The sequence below is a fragment of the Anabrus simplex genome, chromosome 3 (genome assembly GCF_040414725.1).
Source record: "Anabrus simplex isolate iqAnaSimp1 chromosome 3, ASM4041472v1, whole genome shotgun sequence".
NCBI lineage: Eukaryota > Metazoa > Arthropoda > Insecta > Orthoptera > Tettigoniidae > Anabrus > Anabrus simplex.
Genome location: NC_090267.1, coordinates 493062845 through 493081555, shown reverse-complemented (window position 1 = coordinate 493081555; position 18711 = coordinate 493062845). Strand labels below are relative to the sequence as shown.

Below are 18711 nucleotides of genomic sequence, written 5' to 3'. Positions count from 1 at the left end.
TTGGAAGAGATTAGCTCCAGAATGGTGGAAGACTGACAAATCGGTCGAGTAGTTCCTGAGATTACCTTCCATTCACAAACAAATTTTCTCTAATATTAGTATAGATATATTAACGCTTGCATATCAAGGCTAATTATACAGTAACCTATCTATAGGATGTTCCAACTATTTAGAGTAAGGATATCAAATTCATAAGACATGGGAACCAAATCATTTTTCAATAGCCTCCGTTTAGGTCACTAGGGCATAAACTGCTGCTTATGATACTGTTTAGCATGACAAACTGCTGCTCAAATTCATTAGTGTCATCCCTTGTCGGAAAATAACTACTCTAATAAGCAATATGCTGAGCAATAGGTATTTCCAAGTGTTTTCAGAAAACTCTACAAGTAGGGTGCACAAAATAAATGACAGACTCTCACAGGTATCTGTGCAGGCTCCACTCCTTTTTAATTTGTACACATACGATCTTCCAAATACCAAGTCCAAGAAATTTATTTATACTGGTGGTATTGCCTTAATAGGCCAGGATCCAAGCTTCCCCGAAGCTAAAGCAATATTTAATATCAGATATGAAGATATTGGATGAATACTTCGAACATAATTTTCTTAGACCTAATCCTCAAAAGACTGTTGTATCAACTTTCCATCTGCAGAACAAATATCTCCAAAGTTAAGCAACATTGGGCGTGGTCAGGAGTTGGATGGGTTGCCACGCGCTGTTGGTGGGGGATAAGGGAATGGAGGAGCGGAAAGGAACTGGCCACCCTACCGCACGTAAACTCCGGCTCAGGAACACCTCTGCGGAGGTTCGGACCTGCCTTTGGGCAGAATAACCCTTACCTACCTACAGTCATTTTCAGAGATGAGATTCTCCAATACTGCAGTAACCCTAAATACCTATGGGTGACCCTGAACGGATCACTGACATACAAAATACATCTCAAAAATGTATCAGCTAAAATTAAAACCCAGAAGAATATATTACAGAAGTTAACAGGGACCACCTGGGGTGCCAATGCATCAGTCCTTAGATTAACAGTTCTGGCTCTTTCGTACTCAGTTTCAGAATACCCCTGTTCTACATGGTTAAACATTGCTCACACTAAAATAACTGACAAGCAGCTCAATCAAGCAATGTGCCTCATCACGGAATGTATTCGATCTACTAATACGCACCGGCTACTGGTTCTAAGTAACATTTCACCCCCACCCCTAAGAAGATCTCAGTCATTGCTGAACACATGGAAGAAAATCAAAAACAACCCACTGTTACCAATACATTCGGATTGTCCAGTATTATTACCGCAATGATAAAAGTCCAAACAACCATCGTGGCGAACAGCAATTAATTTGCAAGACAATCACTTCAAAATACTAGATGCGTGGAACAATCACTGGCAGAGCCAAAACTCCCTGACACATCATTACTTAATTAAAACACATTGGGAGCAACCCGCAGGCTTTCATTCACCTCGATGACAGTGGTGTGTACTGAATAAAATAAGGACTGGCCAGGAAAGATGCGGAGCAATACTGAACAAGTGGGGATGGCAGTCCTTTCCTCATTGAGACTGCGGTGAAGAACAGCAAACCACGGATCATATAGTGCTCGAATGTCCCCTCAGAGCATTTAGAGGCTCAATGAAAGATCTCCACAACCTAACACAAGAAGCCGTTGAGTGGATTAACTATCTGGACAGAGTATTGTGAATATTTTTATGAACTTGAGTGTGTGTGTGTGCATTTTTGTACATATTTAGTAAATAGCTGATATTCTCCCATCCATTATAGATAAATAAATGACAAGAGACTAAATATATGAAGTTTTAAAAACCCTTTCTTTAGCTTAACATGCAAATAAATCAGGAACGGAAAATATTGATCATAAGTCTGCTAATATCTACAGAAATACTGTCAATAAATAATTTTTGTACACCCTACTTTAGGCACTTTATTCCACAATAATGATATGTATTACTGTCCACGAGCTGAATGAACGGATGCCACTACAGTTTATAAAGAGGATTGCATTTTCCGAGTACACCTAATTTCCTCATACCTAGAAAACTTCAATCCTGTACACTATCTCTACCAGATTTAAGACGACGATGATGCTTGTTGTTTTAAGGGGCCTAACATCGAAGGTCATTGGCCCCACCAGATTTATCTGTCATCACTGGTTAGGAAGATGACAGAGCAATACTTTTAATTGCTGGCATCAACAAATCCATCTTGTGCACAGTTAAATACAAACATCATTAGTTTTCAGGTGAATGGAAATATGCTAAGGTTAAACAGAAATTACCACAAACATTTGATGTCTTGTTACTCGTACAAAATAATATTTTTAATAGTCTGCTTACATATTGTAGAATATAATTAAAGAGTTATTAATGGTGGTTAGATACAGAAATAGTAATTTTTCACAGCACTATATGGTATTAATAATGACCACAAACCACCATTTCTAACTATAAACATTATATGCCCTGTGCATTTAAGTAATCCACATAATTAAAGCCAGAAACTTGCAAGTAAGGATTGCTAAATAGGCATTAGCGATATGCCAATCCTGTGAATGCCTGATTGTGACAAGCTCAAACACTGGAAAACTGGAGGCTGAATATGGCATACATTCTTAATAATTAAAAGGGTATATTCACATATAAAATGATATAAAGATTCCGACGCAGTTTTATTACATTAATATTAAGGATGTGTACAGTATCATAGATTTTGAATGATTATTAGCTTTAAAAAAATATATTTTAAAACAGCTTCTTAGAAAAGAAGGTCTATTTGCCATTAAAATCTAACACCCAACTGATTCTGAATTATTTCCTAAAACACGCCTACTTATGTCTGTCACATCGCGCACAATTCTAACACAGCATACAAATTACTTCACTGGATGTCTGAACACTTTCTAGCTTAAAAATGAATATATCAAGCTTATAGTATATTATTTATGAAGGTTGCTGTCATTTCAATCTACCGAAATTTAAAAGCTATGAACCTTCAATACAGCTATACTGATACAAACTGGATCAAAATGAAGTTTCATTCCTCTTTTAAAGCTTTACCTCACCACATCTAATACAAGCACAGATTTGTCTATACACACAACCTCACAGAAATAATCAATATGAAAAAGACAAAAAAATAATATCACTATCAATGACTGAAGTATCAACAGTCGCTGAACACATTACATGCGTAAGTTCTCTGGAATAACACCTGTAATTTTAACAACAAATTAGTGAGAAAATATGTCCAACTTTAAGAAAAATACGGTGTGAACATAAGTCAAAAAATAATTCTACAACTGTATTAACATCTAAATATATGATTCAAAAAATAATATGCAAAATAATGGATTCATCCATTAGGTAACATTTCTGAACAACAGAAATTCAACTTGAATGTACAAACATTTTGAAAGTAATCAATTAATGATACTCCAGCCCCCACATCTAAAATGAGAAATTAATATTTAAAATCAAACTATTAACTTGATTAATTTAAATATACAAATCAATACCCTATCACACATAGATCTACCAATCAAAAATAAGGTGAATGATAGTCTATAATATCTGGCACAAAACTAGTGCATATACTACCAAATACCAATTTCAATCCAAGAAAAATTCTGAGTTTACTTGCAAGTGATAAATTATGTCCTAGATATCAACTGCCTTTTATTCAACATCCACTTTAATCAAGAAAAAGATCATATTCTGAACCATATGAATCTTCTGAATCTGAAGAAAAGGTGACAAAGTCCTCAAATTCATCCAGGAAATCCCATACAAAAAATTGAAGCAAAGCATGAAAGTCCTCATCAGATCCACGACGCCGTCGTCGACGAACAGGAGGTCCAACGTCTGCCTTCGTTCCATCAGGCAATGCATGCAAATAAAAGCATTTGTTCCCAAACGGGCATTTTCCTCTCCCAGACCTAAAATATTTACAATTTTTCACACTTAAAGCACCTTTGTAGTCCCTTATTAGTTTGTCCTTATCTTCCTTGGTGTCCACCCAATACATACTAGGGCACACAAAATCTGATGTAACACGGCACTCAGGACAAGACCTAACGATTTTGTTCTCAAACTGCTTTGACTGTCGCCACTTACGAATGCATGTTAAACAAAAACAGTGACTACAATTGGGAAGTATACCAAATCGTTGTTCACGATGATTCTTTTCCATTATGGTCTCAAAGCAAATCCCACAAGCCTTGTCCTTGGATCTAGCCACAGCAAATGACAGTTCCATATCTTGCTCGTGTTGCTTGATACATTCATTGTTGTGTTTCTTCCTCTGTTCTACATCATGAGGATGTAAACATGCCTGACCACATAATTCACAAGTGTCACCATGAAGATATGGACAGTCGGCACCATTTTCACATTTACCATTTTGCAGTTGAGGACACAGTTTATTTTCAGTCTTACCATTTTCATGGGACTGGTTCAAATCCTTCTGTCCACTTTCGGTCGACTTGATCTCTGGAATGTTGTCCTTACCAGATGGTATAAACTCGGGTGCATTTACCCAACGCTCACTCTGTTCATCACTAATTTCAGAGTTTAACAGGCTATTACTAGACGACGTACAGTCTTGATAACTTACAGACGTCTTTCTTGAATGGTTGCTCCCAGCTGAAGTTGGGCTGTCAGAGCTTACACCTGAGCGAGAGCCAATAGAAGTACTATTAGACCAGTTATTTGGTTTGGTCCCATTTCCATCAAGTACATGAACAAACCGACAATTTCTTCCATAAGCACAATTACCATTCCTATAAAACCTGCACAGTGGAGGCATTCTCTCTCTTGTGGGTGACCTAGCAGTTTGAGAATGACGGTGATTCATTCGTGGAGGAGCACTATCGTTGTTATTCGACCCTGTATTCGTATAACTGTACTGCATTCGGTATTGCTGATGAGGATAAGGGCTTGGGCTACGACACGCATCTCCAGCCGCAAAAGAACGGCAATGAATATTACGGTTCCAGCCTTCAGCCATTTTCTATCTACTCAGGTGCGAGGTTTTGCAACACCTGTCGTGAACGATTCTGAGCCACTTCACCAGTTCAAACACTTTAAAATTTATAAACAAATGAACACGGCAGAATAAATAGCGAGTAATGAGCGGGCCAACAGTGGTGGGGCAAAATTAAACACATTAAAACACTATAGCCCGACGCAGCCCGCCACCAACTGATGCAAATTTGCGAACGATCAAAGATGCTCGGTTGTTCTCTAATCTAAACATTCATTGCTCACCAACCTAACAAAATTGAAATAACCAAAACAATGCATTTCTCTGAAGGACATGCCATGATATATCATAACGATTATCTTGAAATTCTATGGGAATTCGAGAAATTATAAAGAAAATGGTTACGGAACATATCAACTCTACGTGATGTTACAATTTAGAACTATCGCAGCAGGATTCTGAAAGAAAATAGTGAAGAAAGTCTACCCATGTCATCTTTAGATCTCACATCTTGGACAAGTGCTTATATGTAAAAGTAATTTTCGACTCAATAGACTGAATTAAAAATGCATAATTACAACCGTTTCTCTTCCATTATTTTCTATAATAAATAACTCTATAACGCTAAACACACCTTCCGGTATTTGACGAGAATGTTGGCACTACGACATACTCAATCTTAATTTCCACTGCCCGTGTCCCTTATCCTCGCTTATCCTTAATCGTTAGTACTCATTCTCTTTAATCGTTAGGAAGTTTGTGCTAAAACAGTGCTGTTATCCAGCATTATTCTTGAAACGAAGAGATGATCCCTGATAGAAATTTACTGCGACATTATCCCATCGGAGAAGACCAATGCTAGAAGTTGGAAATCCGTTGTTGTTTGTTGTTTCCATTGAAAATTGTATTCAGCGAGCGGAATACTGATAAGTTTAAGTTATTACAGGCCTACGTCACGAATTCCCAACTGTTTGGTGCTTGAAACAGGGAACAACATGTTTAAAAATAAGTATATCTGCCAGTCTTATCCCTAACCATCCCTTACCATCGTAATCGATGCGATTCGAAGGATACGAGCTAATTTTCGGATGAAATAATTTCTATCATCTTTGAAAACGGTTGCTACAAATCGCTTCTATACTGCGCAATTTCGACAAAGACAAGCACATGTATTCACTGCAAAGGAGGCGGGTAATAATTCGTATAGTGTCTGTATTGGAGAATATAATGAGGTTTTTTTTAAATTTATTTTTTTACTTACTGACATGCCATGCCTGCCTTTCGTCAATACCTCAGTTTGGTGATAAGTGTGTGGCAATCATGAGATTCCTCCTCCATGGGTGGGGGCGGTGGAATACATCCACAGTATCCACTACCTCTTGGAAGAGCAACTTAAAGGGGGACTCTCAGGGGAACACTGTGGATGGGGGCAGTAGAATAACACCCATAACACCCTGCCTTTCGTAAGAGACGACTAAAAGGGGCCTCAGGGACTCAGAACTTTGGAGCGTGGGCTGGCGACTACGGGGCCCTTAGCTGAGTCCTGGCATTGCTTTCACTTTCTTGTGTCAGGTTCCTTCATATCCGACTTCCCTTCGTCAACTCTTGTTCTTTTCCAATCCCGCCATTGGCTGGAGGTGTAATGGAAAACCATGGAAAACCATTTCAAGAATGGCCGACAGTTAATTCTAACCCACAGCATCTCTGGAGTCCAGATTAAAAGCCCATGGCTCTACAGCTGAGCTAACCCGTTGGGTTGCCGGGAAAAAAAAAATGGGTCCCGGGAATCGACCTGGGAGGAGCTCTTGTGACTCTGGCAAACGGGAATGAACTGTGCAAAATATTGGGTTCATCAAGAAAATCCAACTAGCCCCTTTCGCTCCGATACATAACCTACAAAAGATGCCCTTGTTAAGCTGAGAACCCAGTGGAAGGTTGGAAAAGCTAGGGGCTTTACGTCGCTTTACCGACACAGATAGGTCTTATGGCGACGATGGGATAGGAAAGGCCTAGGAGTTGGAAGGAAGCGGCCGTGGCCTTAATTAAGGTACAGCCCCAGAATTTGCCTGGTGTGAAAATGGGAAACCAAGGAAAACCATCTTCAGGGCTGCCGATAGTGGGATTCGAACCCACTATCTCCCGGATGCAAGCTCACAGCTGCGCACTTCTACGCGCACAGCCAACTCGCCCGGATGGGTCAACAGCAAAGATAGGATAGTGCTAATGGACAATTTCAATGCGAGAGTTGGAAATACAACTGAAGGATACGAAAGGGTGCTTGGTAAACGTAGGGAAGATATGGAAGCTAACGGGAATGGGAAGCGTTTGCTGGACATCTGTGTTAGTATGGATTTAGCAGTTACAAATACATTCTTCAAGCATAAGCCTACTCACTGCTACACATGGGAGGGTAGGGGTACCTGATCCATAATAGACTATATCTTAACCGACTTTAAATTCAGGAATGTTAGGAATGTACGGGTTTTGCCGGGGATCTTTAGATGATACAGACACTATCTGATCTGTAGTGAACTAAGTATCTCTAGGTCTAGGATAAAGAACGTGAAATGTGTCTGCAAACGAATAAGGGTACAGTGAACGTACCATTTCCACTTCTATTAGGTAATGTCTAAATTGTTTAAATTCAAACCTCATTGTTTTAGAAGCCTTTCTCATGAACAGTCAATATTTTCTTCTGATGACGCAGAGCAAAGTTCTCTGCGAAACATAAAAAATTTCACCTTATTTTCTTGACACGGCATAAGCCCAAAAGCCTATATCAAGTTGTGTTTATGTTTTGTAGATTTTGAGAAAGCCTATGGCAGGGTACTGAGGCGAAAAATGTTCATCATACAGGGGGACTATGGGATTAAGGGTAAATTATTCAAATCAATCAAAGGCATCTATGTTGATAATTGGGCTGCATTGAGAATTGATGGTAGAATGAATTCGTCTATAAGCAAGAGAACAGGAAGGATTGCAACAACTTACAGGAGTTATACAAAGCTGGAATCTTTCACCTTTGTTATTTGTAGTTTACATGGATCATTTACTGAAAGGTATAAAATGGCAGGAAGGAATTCAGTTAGGTGAAAATGTAGTAAGCAGTCTGGCCTATGCTGACGACTTGGTCTTAATGGCAGGTTGTGCCAAAAGCCTGCAGTCCAATATCTTGGAACTTGAAAATAGGTGCAACGAGTATGGTTTGAAAATTAGCCTTTCAAAGACTAAATTGATGTCAGCAGGTATGTTATCCAAGAGAACTGAATGCCAGATCAGTGATACAAAGCTGGAACAGGTAGATCATTTCAAGTATTTAGGTTGTGCATTCTCCCAGGATGGTAGTATATTAAGTGAGATTGAATGAAGGTGCAGCAAAGCTAATGCAGTTAGCTCGCAGTTGCAACCAGCAGTATTCTTTAAGAAGTTAGTCAGCACTCGGACAAAACTATCTTTACATTGGTCTGTTTTCAGACCAACTTTGCTTTATGGGAGTGAAAGCTGGGTGGACTCAGGATATCTTATTCATAAGTTAGAAGTAACAGACATGTAAGTAGCGAGAATAATTGCTGGTAAAAACAGATGGGAACAATGTCAGGAAGGTACTCGGAACAAGGAAATAAAGGCTAAGTTAGGAATGAACTCGATGAATGAAGCTGTACGCATAAACCGGCTTTGGTGGTGGGGTCGTGTTAAGCGAATAGAGAAGGATAGGTTACCTAGGTGAATAATGGACTCTGTTATGGAGGGTAAGAGAAGTAGAGGGAGATGAAGGCCACTATGGTTAGCCTCAGTTTCTATCGATTTAAAGGTAAGAGATATAGAACTAATCTTGCTAGGTGAAATAAAACATTACTAGCTAAATGAGGCCACAGCACTAGTTGCAAATAGAGGATTGTGGCAACGTTTAGTAAATGCAGAGAGACTTGCGGACTGAATGCTGAAAGGCATAACTGTTTATAATGGTGATGTATGCATAATTTTTAGTAAATAACTATAGGCAAACATCAATCTATCGATAAATAGTGTTTATAAATAGTGAACAAATAGATGACAAATATGGGTTTCAAATGTCAGAAAAGAAAAGATGGTAGGAAATTAGTTATGGAAAGGAGTGATAGTATAGGTGCTAGAACTAGATTTCTGAGGGGAATGCACAAGATTACGCAAGTTACGAGGGTGGTTCAAATATAAACAGGAATTATTTTTTAAAATTAATTGCATCAACTAAAAAAGTGCACATATAGGGATCACTTTTCTACATAGTGTCCTGCCTTCGGATATACATTTTCTCCTTCGGATTGGTAAGTTTTTGATGCCGTCCTGATAGAAAGAAGAAGGTCGTGTGCGGAGCCAGTTGCGCACAAATTCTTCTACACTTGCATCATCATCGAACTGCTGTCCTCCTAGGTCTTGTTTGAGTGGTCCAAACAAATGGTAGTCACAGGGCGATAAATCTGGACTGTACGGAGTGTGTTCCAGAGATGTCCAGTGAATTTCCTCAGTTTTTCCTGCGATAAAGTGGCAGTATGCGGCCTTGCATTGTCATGGAGAAGAATGACTTTTCGGATTGGTTGCCGGCGTCGCTTGTTGCAATACACATCTTTTGCTTCATCCAAACGGTGACAGTAATAGACTGCATTAATTGTCCTTTGTTCGTAAAGAAAATCCACCAGCAAAATGCCCACAGAGTCCCAGAAAACGGTTCCAAGCACCTTTCCAGCAGATGGGCATGTTTTGGCCTTGACTGGACCTGCCTCGTCTCTTTCGGCCACTCCATGCTTGCTTGCTTTGACTCCAAAGCTGCGTTTACACCAAGCGCAATTTCCTCGCGAAATAATTTCACGAGGGAATTGAGCCTAGTGTAGACGCTCCCCCACCCCTGAGTAATTGTGGAGTGAGGACCCTCGCTGTGAGCTGGAGCTCAATCGGTTTTTGACCGCGCATCAAAGGGTTTAGCTCATCGAATTTCGTTCAGTGTAAACGTGGTCCCAATACTTGCGCGAGGGATGTATCAAGAACAGTGCTTGCAGCTTATCGACATCTACAAACATTGAGATTTTATGTGGAATCCGAAAATTAAAGACCATTTCAATCGCAATAAAAGAGAAGATGCATGGAAGGAAATTAGTTCTCAACTAAACTTTCGTATTTCTATAAATACTGCAAACTTGTGTACGAATCACCAGTTGCTAAGAAACGCAGTGTGACCGCTAACCTTTCTCTCACTGTTACTGCTTTTCTGAATGTTGTGACTTTTTTTTCCAACTTTTTGACTGATCAGTGAAACGAGTTGTTCAAAATTTTGAGTACTCATGCGGACGAAGTTCTTAATTGTATCATCATTGGGTTCCTGTACCATTTCTCTCATAAAGCTGTTTCCATATTGGCTTCTTCCAACGAATAATGGTTTGCTCCACCATCGTAAAGGGTGCCGATTTTTCTTCCCTTTTTAGATAAAAAATGACATTGATATGATTTAAAACGCAGCTGCAGCGGCTCGAGGGACAAAACAAGTTTACATGTTGGCTGCAAAACCAGAACTGAAGCTTTCAGGCTTGTCGAAGGCGGCTCGCCCCACTCGCGCTATTTTTCATTCTGAATTGCGCTCTGTTTTGGGTAGTGTGAAATTTCACTCTAGTTTCACCCGAGCAACTTGCGCAAGGGAGTTTCGCTAGTGTAAACACAGCTTAAGATGTAAGGATGCACCCAAGTTTCATCACAAGTCGCAATACAATGCAAGAAATCCTCTCCTTCCTCCTCATAGCAACGCAGGAGTCTCTGATAAACTTCCTGTTATAAAGTGTTTTGTTCCTGGTTGAGCAGACGAGGAACCCACCTGACAGACAATTTTCTGAAATGTAGTTCATCTCGGACGATGGTTTGAACACTTCTGTAACTTGTTCCTATGGCTAAAACAATTTGCAAAATTTTATTCGCTGATCTTCACCAATAATGTCACGAATGGCAACAATGTTATCTGTGGTCTCCTTTAATGAGGTTCATTTTCTACAGTTTCTCTTCCTGCCACAAATTTTTTAGCTCACTCATACACTCGAGTCTGTGAAAGATTTTCTTGCCCAAACTGTGCGCGGAGCCATCTCAAAATTTCAGAAGGTTTGATGCCCTCTTTTGCGAGAAATTTGATAATGCATTGTGCAACAGATGTGTGCACGTCTTGCTCACTCATGGTGTTCTGAAGCAGCCCAGCTCTCCACCATCCCACGCGTGCAAACTACTTCTCCAGACATCCTCATCAATATCCTGGCAAAGCCCCCACCCCCACCTCAGAATTATTACTAACAGCAGCGGTACATTAAAAAACCCATTTATATTTGCCCACAGTATCCCATGTCTGTTGTAAGAGGTGACAAAAAGGGGCCCTAGGGGCTCTCAACTTGGGAGCGTGTGTTGGTGACCATGGGGCCCCTGGCATTGCTTCCACCTACTTGTGCCAGGCACCTCACTTTCATCTATCCTATCTGACCTCCCTTGGTCAACTCTTGTTCTTTTCTGACCCAAACAGTATTAAGTGTTGAGGCATAGAGGAGTCTTTCATTTTCACACCCATCATGGCCCTTGCCTTTCTTTGGTCGATACCTCCTATTTTTGAAATGTCGGATCCCTTCCATTTTTTTCTCTCTGATTAGTGTTATATAGAGGATGGTTGCCTAGTTGTACCTTCTCTTAAAACAATAATCACCACCACTGTTAACTTAAGAGCGTGGGTTGGTGATCATGGGTCTCTTAGTTGAGTCCTGGAGAAGGATGACGTTTCGGATCGTTTCATCACAAGTCACAATACGATGCAAGAAATCCTTTCCTTCCTCCTTGGAGTGATGCAGGAGTCTCTGACAAACTTCCTGGCGTAAAGTGTTTTGTTTCTGGCGAGACTATGAATGTGTGCTTCCAAAATTTGTGAAATGCCATAACATCCAAGCTATCAATGCCTCTTTGATACCCAATACCACCAGAGGTATGAAAACTGGCAGAAAGCCACACGATCAGTTGTGATTTGCATTGATAGTTTGTGTTTTTTTTTTTTTCCTTCACTATTTGCTTTATGTTGCACTGCACAGATAGGTCTTATGGCGACAATGGGATAGGAAAGGCGTAGGAATAGGAAGAAGCTTGTGTCATTAGTTGTATGTGGCTATAGGAGCTTGTCTTGACCTCCCTTGGTCTACTCTTATTGTTTTCCGACCCCGATGGTATTAGAGCATTCGAGGACTAGGCAGTCTTTCATTTTCACACCTTTGTCTTTCTTTGGCAGATATCTGTGTTCTTTCAAATGCCGGACACCTTCCATTTTTTTCCCTCTTAAAACAATAATCACCACCACCACCACCACCACACACACATATGCTTGTTTTACCGTTCTAAGCAAGGCTGAAAACACTCTTTATGAGCTTTATGAGGACTATATTGGTGCCACAGAATCCCTGTCACTATAGGCAATGTGTTGCTAAAATTGATGTCCCTGTAAGTTCTATTGTCATACTATTGCTATTGATCTGATATGCATTGAGCTGAACACACTTCGTACACCACTGTGGATGTGCCTAGCCCAATTCCTAGCCTCTTCACTGAATTGAGAGTTCCACTTTTACAAAGTGAACGATGGCAGATACTATGAACGTGTGCTTCCAAAAATCGTGAAATGCCACAACATCCAAGCTATCATGCCTCTTTGATGCCCAATACCACCAGAGATATGAAAACCTGCAGCAAGCCACACAATCAGTTGGGATTTGCATTGATAGCTTGTGTCATTAGTTGTACGTGGCTATAGGCGGTTGTCTTGAGCAGAGGCCTTGGAGGTACCTCTGTGGCTATTTCCGTGACCTAATATATGGCTATAACTACTCCATGGAGGTATTTCTAAGGCATCATTCATCATTATCCGGACACGTGACTTGTCTTCGTGGGCAGTTCCAAAATGTTGGATGCTCGTTCATTTCGGCTAACATCGGCACCAAGATGTTTTTAGTATGTATACTTCGGATTTCATCATCATCTTAGAAGCTCTGCGGTTTGCGCTGAGGCACGTATGAGGCCACTTCCGCATGTGTACCAACTCTTTACACTCTTCGCAGCCTAACATCTCTGGGTAGGGGTGATAGAATACAGCCACAGTATCTCCTGCCTGTTGTAATAGGTGACTAAGAGGGGGAACAGGGGCCCTGATGGTGTTAGGTTTGCTAATGCCTTCATTCTTCGATGGGCCACATTCGTTATTTCCTCTAAACTAGTCACGTCGAAATATAGTACTTACGGAGGACTTTAATGCCTAAATATTGATACTGGTTACTTAAATGGTCTGGCCATAAAGAAAGCAATAAGAATGGCATGCATCTCATGCTAAAAAAAACTAACCCCATGGCACTACAGCCCTGAAGGGCCTTGGCCTACCAAGCGACCGCTGCTTAGCCCGAAGTCCTGCAGATTACGAGGTGTCATGTGGTCAGCACAATGAATCCTCTTGGACATTATTTCTGGCTTTCTAGACCGAGGCCACTGTCTCACCATTAGATAGCTCCTCAATTCTAATCACGTAGGCTGAGTGGACCTTGAACCAGCCCTCAGATCCAGGTAAAAATCGCTGCCCTGGCTGGGAATCGAACCTGGGGCCTCTGGGTAAGAGGCAGGCATGCTACCCCTGCACCACGGGGCCGGCAATTGAATTATGCACAAATCATTATTATTTTATTCTTTAAATCAACTTTCTTTCCGAAAGATTATTTCAAAACTAAAATTTGGGCCTTGCCTAATCCATTGTTAGGTGAATTTCAACTGGATCACATCCTGATCTCCTGCTTAAATACAAGAGAAATCATGAAAATCGAAGTACAAAATTCTCTCTCAATTCCACAAAAAATAAATTACCAAACGGGTTTTGCAATGAAAATATGATGTAGAAAATGTTAAAGATAATTAATTTTTAGGAAACATACATACATTATCATTATAGACTGATATGCCTTACAGTGTTCAGTCTGCAAGCTTCTGTGAATTTACTAAACGTCGCCACAATCCTCGATTTGCAACTAGTGTTGTGGCCTCATTTAGTTCTATACCTCTTATCTTTAAATCGTTATAAACCGAGTCTAACCATCGTCGTCTTGATCTACCTTTACTTTGCAACAGGAAAATTAGATCCATAAAATTGATCACAAATACAAGCAGAAATTTCACAAACAGCAGAGAAAATAGCACCACTAACCAGAAGAAGAAAACGTGCTTGGTGGACAGACAAATGAGACAGACTCATGCAACTCTGACAACAATCCTGGCATAATTGGTCATGCACCAAAAACAAACCACGTTTCAAGAGCTTCAAAATATTAGAAAGATAGTTACTAAATCATTCCACCCCAGTGCTATAGTGGTTAGTGTGATCAGCTGCCTCTCCCTGAGGCCCACGTTCCTTTCTCGGGTCTGCTACGAAATTTAAAAAGTGGTACGAGGACTGGAATAAGGTCCACTCAGCCTCGGGAGGTCAAATGAATAGAGGGGGATACGATTTCTACCTCAGCCATCCTTGAAGTGGTTTTCCATGGTTTCTCCACTTCTCCTCCAGAAGATGCTGGGATGGTACCTAACTTAAGGCCAAGTGGCTGCTTCCTTCCCTCTTTCTTTTCTATCCCTTCCAATCTTCCCATCCTCCAAAAGGCCCCTGCTCAGCATAGCAGGTGAGGCCGTCTGGGTGATGTACTGGTCTTCCACCACAGTTTTATCCCCGGCCAAATATCTCACTCTCCAAGACACTACCCTTGAGGCCGTAGAGGTGGGGTCCCTCGCTGAGTCCGAGGGAAAAACCAACCCTGAAGGTTAAACGGATTAAGTTACAAATCGTTAAGAAAAATTTGCAAACAAAGTGCAATCTATAGCAGAATAATTTAAGAAACGTATCTCATGAAATTACTACAGAACATTCAAACAAAAATTTAAATATTCTGCAACATCGCTCCATTTTACCAATGAGAATGAAGAAATTGCCTACACTAATAGTGCTAACTGTGAAATTCTTGCAACATATTTTTATAAGATATTTAACTGTGAATCATCTCAAGAAAAGTTTCAGTTGAACTTCCCCATAATAATCCAGATTCAATCCCACTGAATGTCCAGGAATGTGCTGGGGAAGACCAAATAACTGCAGAACTATGGAAAAATCAGGAGAAAATTTCATCATGAAACTTTATACTGGAAATTTGGAAAACCTAAAAAATTCCTACAGTTTAGAAAACAGCAATCATACACTCGATACACAAAAAAAGGTGCCGAGTGTCAACTGGACCCGGAGCTCGGTGAATACCAAGTTGGATTCCAGAAAGGAAGGTCGTGCGTAGATCGAATTCGTAACTTGAAAAGCTCTATATTTTATTTCTGTAACACAATCACCAAAAATTACATTATCACATTTGTTGATTTAAAACAAAGCATATGACTGCATAGATCGCGAATCACTCATCAATGCCTTAACAGAATTCGCACTTGATCAAAATACAAGCAATAATATGTATCAAGGAAACACTCACCGAAACACAGGGTAAGTTAAAATTTATTGAAGTTAGTCATAAATTTGAGATAAACATGGGAGTCTGACAAAGGGATGGGCTCTCTTCATTACTTTTCATTATGATCTAGGAAAACATGGTCAGAGAAGGGAGAAAATTAGGTGCACCATCTCACCATTTAGGACCAAAGATAAAGCCATAAACATCAATACAGGCTTGAGCTAACTATTCTTAGGCAGGCGAGGATGGCACTCTACTGCACATATGAAATCACACTCAGATATTCCGTCTACCTTATTATCAAGAATCGTTAACATTATCACGCCAACAAGACAAACTCAATTTTATTTTACTGGAACCATCACTTATGTTCAAGATTCGTTTAATAATTTTATCTTCAAGAGCCTCCATGGCTCAGGTGGCAGCGTGCCAGCCTCTCACCGCTGGGTTCCGTGGTTCAAATCCCAGTCACTCCATGTGAGATTTGTGCTGGACAAAGCAGAGGCGAGACAGGTTTTTCTCCAGGTACTCTGGTTTTCCCTGTCATATTTCATTCCAGCAACACACTCCATCTGTCATTCATTAATCACTGCCCCAGAGGAGTGGGACAGGCTTTGGCAGCCGGCACAGTTCCTATCCTTGCCGCTAGATGAAGGCTTCATTCATTCCATTCCTGACCCGGTTGAATGACTGGAAACAGGCTGTGGATTTTTATTTTTCTACTAAAACTAAACATTGTGCTCCATATCACCAAGTTTCTATCGACGCATTCGGCAAACTGTATCTCAACACATCATCATCACGTTAAGAAGAACTCTATTACCAGTTTTATTGAACTATCTCATGTGTTCAGTATCTTTAATTTTTATTTTTAACAGTATCAAATATCGTGCTCAGAACATTCCAACATAATCTTCAACATTTTAACCGACACATTCGCCGGGCTGAGTGGCTCAGACGGTTGAGGCGCTGGCCTTCTGACCCCAACTTGGCAGGTTCGATCCTGGCTCAGTCCGGTGGCATTTGAAGGTGCTCAAATACGTCAGTCTCGTGTCAGTAGATTTACTGGCACGTAAAAGAACTCCTGCAGGACAAAATTCCGGCACTTCTGCGTCTCCAAAAACGTTAAAGTAGTTAGTGGGACGTAAAGCAAATAACATTATTATTATTTAACTGACACATTCGGTATTCCAAATTATTTTAGTGTTTTTGTCCTTGTCCTTTGTTCTTAATCTTAAAACTTTTTGGCTGATGATGTCTACAAGATAGATGAAACATGTTCTGTTATTTTTAAATGTTATTTGAATAAGTTTAAAAAACAAAAAAGTATTGTAAAGGTGGAACATTTGACCATACCTTTTGATTAAGTAAACCAAAGATTAAGGTACTAAAACTGACTGTCTCACCTTTGCTGATGATGTGACAACAATTGCCAAAAGCATCCCAGATGCACAAAAACAACTTGCTATACTACAAAAACAAGCAGCGAAAAGTAGACTTGAAATATCATATGAAAAATAAATTTATGACCGACATCAAAACTGCACTGCAGGAAATAAATCAGTCACCACTGATCTGTATGAAGGGGAGTTGCCCAGGTGGCAGATTCCCTATCTGTTGTTTACCTAGTCTTTTCTAAAATAAGTACAAAGAATTTGCAAATTTATTGAACAGTTGTCCTCTTGACTTCCATCTTTATCTCTGTATTATGATTTTTCCTACTGTTAAAGATACCACTCAAACTTATTTGTCTACTAATGTCATTCCATGCCATCTCTCCACCGACAGCTCAGAACATACAACTTAGTTGAGCTGCTCGTCTCCTTTCTCTCAAGTCTTCCCAGCCCAAATTTTGCAACATTTTTTAACACTACTATTTTGACGGAAATCACCCAGAACAAAGAGAGCTCATTTGGATATTCTTCCAGTTTTCAAATTAAGTAATCCTCTTGGAGGTCCGATGCACTGGAACCATACTCTAGTTCGGGTCTTACCAGAGACTTATAAGCCCTCTCCTTTACTTCCTTACTACAACCACTAAATATGCTCATAACCATTTGCAGAGATTTGTACCCTTTATTATTTACAATCCCATTTATGTGATTGTGTGTGTGTGTGTCTGTCTGTGTGCTGTAACTGTGAGCAAGATGTGGAGAAGAGAATTGGTGCTGCCCATGCAGCATTTGGACGACCATCACACTGGATGTTCATGACTGTGAAGCCGAAACTCATGGTGTACCATGCTGTTGTCACCACAACATTGCTGTATGGTTGTGAAACTTGGACCCTTTACAGACGTGACTTGAAAAAGCTTGAGCGTTTCCACTAACAAAAACTTCGATCCATCCTTAGGATCAAAAGGGAAGACATTGTCACCAACATTGCTGTTCTTAAGAAAGCACTTGCCAAGAGCATAGAATCATCCATCATTGGTCGTCAGCTTAGATGGATTGGCCACGTCCGTCGGATAAGTGATACCAGACTTCCACGCCAAATCCTGTATGGTGAACTTTGTTCCTGCGCCAGACCTCATGGAGCCCCCGTGAGGTGCTATAAGGACCAGCTTAAGCACACTATGAAGATGACAGGTCTCAATCCACAAACCTAGGACACGCCTGCTCAAGACTGTACAATCTGGCGCCGGACCATCCCTGCTGCTGTCAATCTGTTTGAAGGGGAATGATGCAGATTTGAAGAGGCCAGGACGGAAGCACGAGAACTTCGTGCAGCACAACCAACAATTCTGTGCAATCTGTGTGGACGCTTACACCATGCTAGAATTGGTCTGTTCAACCATCGAAAGTACATCCATAGACAAAAATGAATTTATTGGAAAAAGTTAATTATGCAAGAAAATAACAAAGGTATTTTATTGGTCCACCTATTGGTCCACCTATACTATCCACTTTTACGTGGTCACATTTATATACAGCTATAGAGTTTTACGGTACATATTTCACCCTTTCTAGAGGGCATCTTCAGCCTTTAATCAATCTTAAAATGTTGAACTTAAATATTAAATAAAATGTGAAATAAGCTAGATAATTAACATTGTAAAGTTAAAACTAGTATACAAAGTCATTTAAAATATGGACAACACTACATTCAAACTGTGATAACATAAACGGCTGAGTATACAAAGTTTGACACTGTATAGCCTTTTAGGCTTATGCCGTGTCAA

The 18711-nt window shown here is 40.2% G+C and overlaps 1 protein-coding gene across 1 annotated transcript; it reads right to left on the bottom strand.

Annotated features, from left to right (window-relative positions):
• Positions 1-2679: 2679 nt before the first annotated feature.
• LOC136867470 (probable E3 ubiquitin-protein ligase makorin-1) lies at positions 2680-5249 on the bottom strand. Its single transcript, XM_067144679.2, has one exon. It carries the CDS (start codon positions 5032-5034, stop codon positions 3721-3723), a length of 1314 nt encoding a protein of 437 aa, XP_067000780.1. The 5' UTR covers positions 5035-5249; the 3' UTR covers positions 2680-3720.
• Positions 5250-18711: the final 13462 nt, after the last annotated feature.

Bases quoted from the DNA above. Each gene is read 5' to 3' on its own strand.
- LOC136867470 (XM_067144679.2), bottom strand. From the start codon at position 5,034: ATGGCTGAAGGCTGGAACCGTAATATTCATTGCCGTTCTTTTGCGGCT.